At 66.7% G+C, this 5,282-nt stretch overlaps 2 protein-coding genes across 2 annotated transcripts in view; one reads left to right on the top strand and one right to left on the bottom strand.

Moving 5' to 3' along the window:
- The window catches only part of MNEG_5344 (hypothetical protein), a gene marked incomplete at both ends in the record, with an annotated part of 1,873 nt that extends 793 nt beyond the window's left edge, over window positions 1-1,080 (top strand). The window contains one exon of the mRNA XM_014046183.1: window positions 956-1,080. Within this exon, the coding sequence (XP_013901637.1) occupies window positions 956-1,080 (125 nt within the window). The remainder of the gene's footprint in view (window positions 1-955) is intronic.
- Window positions 1,081-4,200: 3,120 nt separating this feature from the next.
- MNEG_5345 (hypothetical protein) lies at window positions 4,201-5,079 on the bottom strand (the record flags this gene model as incomplete). Its single annotated transcript, XM_014046184.1, has 1 exon — window positions 4,201-5,079. The coding sequence occupies one exon, from the start codon at window positions 5,077-5,079 to the stop codon at window positions 4,201-4,203; it is 879 nt and encodes a 292-aa protein (XP_013901638.1).
- Between the last annotated feature and the right edge of the window lie 203 nt (window positions 5,080-5,282).

The following is a 5,282-nucleotide window of genomic DNA, read 5'->3' on the forward strand; positions in this document are numbered from 1 at the left end:
AAGCACATCTGTGTTGCACCCTTCGGCACGACCCAACACCCAAAACGGTGGCTCTCGCCACCACCAAACCATGATCCCCAACGGCAACTGTCCATGCTGGGCTGACTGCGCGGTGTATGTGACCCTTCCATTTTTGAGTGTTGAGCAATGCAGATGGCATGTGGGGGAAGTTGGGAGTGCACGCTGGCAGCATCACCATTCACACACTCGGCACCGGTGGCTGCGCCAACTGGGTCACACGATGAGCATGACCCACACTCGTCTGCCCAAATTGGCGCTTTGGAGCGCCGCGCGCTGTGGGGCGGCCGCGAATGTCACGGTTTGACATAGCGAGGCGAGACTGTGCTGCCATAGGGATCGATGTCCCTATGGCAGCACAGTCGGGGATCGATGTCCCCGTTCACCTAGACGACCGCTGCTCTAACCGCCCCGCTTGGAAGAAGGCTTGCTTATCTCTCCCGCCAAGGAGGCGCGCGCCCTCTTACTAATTCCCGACTTGGCCGCACCCGCTTTCTCCTGTGGCCTTTACGATTAGGGGCGTTACCCCTTTGGGGAGCCAGGGAGTTTCCCGCTTTCCCCTCGCTGCTGGAAAAGCGTAATGTAATGTAACGGCACCAGTGGCGGCAAACCCATTCGTGGTGTCGGCCATTTGATTAAAGAGCAGGCTGTACTGAGGTGAAGCTGCAAGGAGCTGTCTGCCCGCATTGCTAGAACCCTAAGCAGAAGTATCAAGGCTTGGCGCGCCTGCTGTGTAGGGATCAGGGCATTTGCTAGGACTTCCAAGTGTCTCAGTGTGCACGCCTGTGTGGTGGGGCAGGTTCGGGCAGGCCGCCAGCCATGCCGCATGCCTGCAAGCAAATCGTGCATGTAAGAATTAGGTAGATCTGGTGCCCTGGTTGGATGTTGTGGCATCATGGCCACTTGACCTGCATGTCCGCCCATCCCCACGCTGCAGCTGTTGACGCAGCAGGAGCTGCTGTTGCGTACTCTGCCGGGCCCAGCCGCCTGCTGGCGAGCGCCTGCTTGTGTCCTGCCTCGGAGCTGCTACTGGTTGGCGCACTCCCCGATGGAAAACTCTGATCGCCTAATCACAAATCGCTGCGGCCCCTCACCTGCCACGGGCAGAAAAATAGTGCGAGACTGGGCAACTTACACTTGCAGGGTCCGATCCCTATATGCAAGATGCGGCAATGTATTTGTGAATGGCTGTGAGCCACACCAGGGTGCAAGGATGCGCCTGTCAATGCATGGCGTTGCACCAGCGCCGGCAAAAGGCAGATGCACAGGCGCCTCTTGGGAGTCCGCATGGATTCCGTCAACAAACACCGCACTGTGTTGTCTGCATTCCGTTTGTGCCTGTACAATTTGACCACGCCCGCTATAATTGGAAAAGCATGCACCCTGTAAGTGCACATAGCAGTTGTGCAGGAGGGCAAGAGCAGGCAGTGAAGGCCGCAGCTGTGGTTGAGATGGGGAGCAAAACGGAGTTGCGGTGTTCACAATAACGCACCTTCATCGGGAAAAGTCTGCAAACAAGCAGCCAACTATCCACCATCGGGTTTGCCTGCAAAAGCCCAATTGTGCCTGGGTAAGAACACAGGCTGTTGTGTTTTTGGACGCTTGCAGCACAGGCGTTCATGCGTGCGGCCGTGGACAAAACATCCAAAGTGCCTGCTGGGTGGCTGGGTGGCATCCGCCGGCATTGGCATGAACCTTTCAGGATGTCACGAATGATACACGTGCAAAATTTTGGACTCAGGCACATTGACATCATCTGGGCATCCATCAACAACATACCAAACGGGAATTGTGGCCAAAATCACTGTCAGCCTGTTTGGAGGATGGAGAGGGGGGCCTGGTGTTCAAGCAGCCGCGACAGGGGCTTTGCTTGGTATCTGGCAGACCTACTGTATATATAGCCTGCTAGAAGCGCATGAAGCCCCTGATGGCACTGCACAGGGCATTGGCCCCGTGAGCACAAAGATCAAATTTGTTCAAAAGTTTCAGGGGCAGCGCACGCTCGAAACCCCAGAAGAGCCACCCAACTTGCGAGCGCAGACAAACTTTCCTGACAACCATACCACTCAAGTGCGGCCTATCTTGAATCTGTTGTGAACAGGCGGTTGGCGCAACCACCGTGAGGTTTTGCATTGGTGCTCACCAGAAATTGAAAATTTTGAGGCCCATCCTGCGTATCATTGTCCCACCGTAACAGGCGGCGCTTGTCTGTCGGAGCTACAATGCACACGCGCGTCCATGCTATTCATGGAACCCTACCAACGGTACTCTCTCATGTGGAACAGCAGACAATCAAGATCAGGGTGACCGTGGCCGAAGGGATGAAATGCTCAAAACAGACAATTTTGTTTTGGCCAGGGAGGGGCCTCATCAGCAGGCCGGCGCCGCTCTGGGGAGAAGACCGACAGGGCCATCCTGCAGCCACACACACGTGCGTGGCCTTGAAATGCTGGGGCTGGTGCATTCGCCCTCATTTTGCGGCAGCCCGGCTGCTGCTTCAGCCGGGCCAGGCCCGGCCCGCTTGGCCCAGCTGCAGCAGCCGGGCCCTCGCTAGGGCCGCTCCAACCTAGTGCCACAGTGCCACGGTGCCGCAAGCCTGTGGCCCCACGAGGTCATGTGCGCGCGAGCAGCGTCACCCGCACCTCCTGAAAGCCCGGCACCACTGCGGCGAGCGCCGGGTCGACACAGAGGCTGGCAGCAGGTGCCGCAACGAGAAGGGACACACAGAGCTCTCGCAGCCCCAGCAACGCCAGGGGTGGCGGCGCGCCCCGGCCGCACCCGCAGGCGCTGCACGGCAGCCAGCGGCCCTGGATCGTCGAGGGGGCGGCGCTGGCGGCGCAGGGAGCGGCGGCCAAATCGCCGGCGGCAAAGGGAGCAGAGGAGGCGGAGACGCCCGCGCGGCCGCGTTCGACGGCCGAAGCAGAGGAGCGGCAGCGCGCGTCATCGCGCCCGCCGCCCCTTGGCGCGCGGCCCGCGCCGCCGGTCGCGCCGCACGGGCGCTGCGGGTGGTCTGTAGTACGGTGGAATGCAGCGGCGATGGCGGCGGCGGCGGCGGCGGGCTCCATGAGGTGGAGGGAGCCTTCTCTCACGAGCAGTGTGCAGCGCACCTCTGTGAATACTGCCGCGCTGCCCTCTGAGGTCAACGCGGCGGCGCAGGGCGGGGGCGCAAGGCGGCCGTGGCCGCCGTGCGCGCCTTGGGGAATCCTGGCGAGAGCAGGGCGTGGGGCGGGGGGAGGGGCAATACAAGGGGCGTCACGCAAGAGCCAGATTGTGCCAGCAGCCGGGCAATGGGAGCGTACCAAACGTCCTGATTGTGCGCCTTGCGCCCTCCCCCCCCCTCAGGGGGTGTGTGGAGGCTGCACGCACGGGCACACGCGCAAGCGCAGGCGCACGCACGCAAGCACGCGCGCGCGCACACACACACACACACACACACACACACACACACACACACACACACACACACTCACACACCACACCAGCAGTGCCTTTTAACTCACTGATGGGGCAGCCGAAGCGCGGCGCTGCTGACCCTGTCGCAGCAGCCGTCGCCGCTGACCAGCAGCACGCACTGCATCTCCACGTAGCCAGGCGGCGCCTCTCCAGCAAACGGCGGGGCTGACGCATGGGGGACCGCGCCGCGCAGCAGCGCCCGCGCCGCGACCTCCTCGCCCGCACCGCACCAGATTTTGCTGCCCTCCTGGCGCGCGCAGCGCCCCAGCGCCTCGAGCCGCACCAGGCTGCAGCCGGGCAGGCAGGCGGCCGCGCGCGGCCCGCCGCAGCCCGCGGCTTGGCTGGCGGCGGCGCGCTTGACGAGGAGAGTGAGGGGGCGCTCCTCGAAGCCGGCGGGTACAAACAAGCGGGACAGGAGCATGGCGCTCGGTGCGGCGCCGCCCTCGCGCCTATCGGCGCGCTCGGCACGATCATGAGGTGAGGGGCCTGCAGACTTGGGCGAGGCGGCCCCTGTGCCCCGGCCGGCATCGCCGCCGCCGCCGCCGCGGCTGCAAAGGTGCTCGTCCGGGGCGGGCGGCGTCGTGTGCGCAGCTTGAGGGGGGTAGGGTTGCGGCGCGGGCGGCGCCCCGGGGCCGTCCAGCCCGTGGCCAGCCTCATCTCCGCTGCCATGCTGGCCGGCATCGCCTTCGGGGCGGCCCCTGTCGTCTTCGCGGCCTCCAAAACTGTCGGTCAGTTCGGAGGGTGCGCCAGAGTGGCGCGCTGCTGTGAGGAGCCCTGGCACGCGCAGAGGCTGTGAGAGCGGGCGGCCGGGACGGCGCCGGCAGCGGCGGCGCCGCCGGCGACCCCACGTCGCCGCCGCGAGGCCCATCCGCGCGCGAGCCGCGCCGCCGTCAGCAGCAGCAGCAGCGCCAGCGCCAGCGCCGCCGCCGCCAGGCAAGCCAGGGCAGGGCGCAGCCCCGCGGGGGCGGCGGAGGGCGCACCGGCGGGGCCGCTCGCGGGCGCGCGGTTTGCGAGGGCCAACAGGAAGAGCGCCGCCTGCATTAGCAGGATCCGACGGTCGCGCTCGGCATGCGGCGCCGCGCTGCGCGGCAGCACGGCCTCTCCTAACAGCGCCCTCGCTGCCCCCAGGCTCGGGCCGGCGGCGGCGCTATCCGCGGGCGCGTCACCGCCGCCGGCGGGGTGCGGCGCGGCTGGCGGGCCGGCGGCGGCGGCAGAGGGGCGGCGCAGGGGCTCCACGGGGGCCGCGCCGGGCCGGCCGCTGCTGCCTTCGCTGACCGCGGACAGGCCGGGTCCGCCGGCCAACCCCCAAAGCATGCCCAGCCGCCGCGCGCGGCCGCGCGGCGGCGCGTGCTCCGGCAAGGTGAGGTCGGCCGAGGAGAGCGAGTCCGGCGACCCGTCGGCGCTGCAGCCGAGCGACGCCTGGATTTTGGCCCGCGCGGCCTCGAGCAGGCCGAGCGCGCCGCCGCCCGCGCTGTGGGGCCCGCCGGCGGCCCGCGCGGCCTGGACGGCGCGCTCCACATCAGAGGCCCGCGTCGCGCGCCGCCGGTCTTGAGCCCGCTGCTGCTCCTGCCCCTGCCTGTCCAGCTCCGCTTCGATGAGGGCCGCCATCCCGCCTGGGGCCGCAGCGCCGGCGCCTGCGCCTGCGCTGTCAGCGGCGGCCTCGGACGCCGCTAGCGGCTCGCCGCTCCAGGTGAAGGGCAGGCCCGCGGCGGCGGCGGCGGCGACGACGACGGAGGCGGCGGAGTAGCAGGAGGCGTTGAGGAGGAAGTCGAGCAGCAGCTGCTTGGCAGGTGGGTCGTTTGGGGTTGGGG

Source organism: Monoraphidium neglectum, assembly GCF_000611645.1.
Source record: "Monoraphidium neglectum strain SAG 48.87 unplaced genomic scaffold scaffold00789, whole genome shotgun sequence".
In the NCBI taxonomy this organism is placed as follows: Eukaryota; Viridiplantae; Chlorophyta; class Chlorophyceae; order Sphaeropleales; family Selenastraceae; genus Monoraphidium; species Monoraphidium neglectum.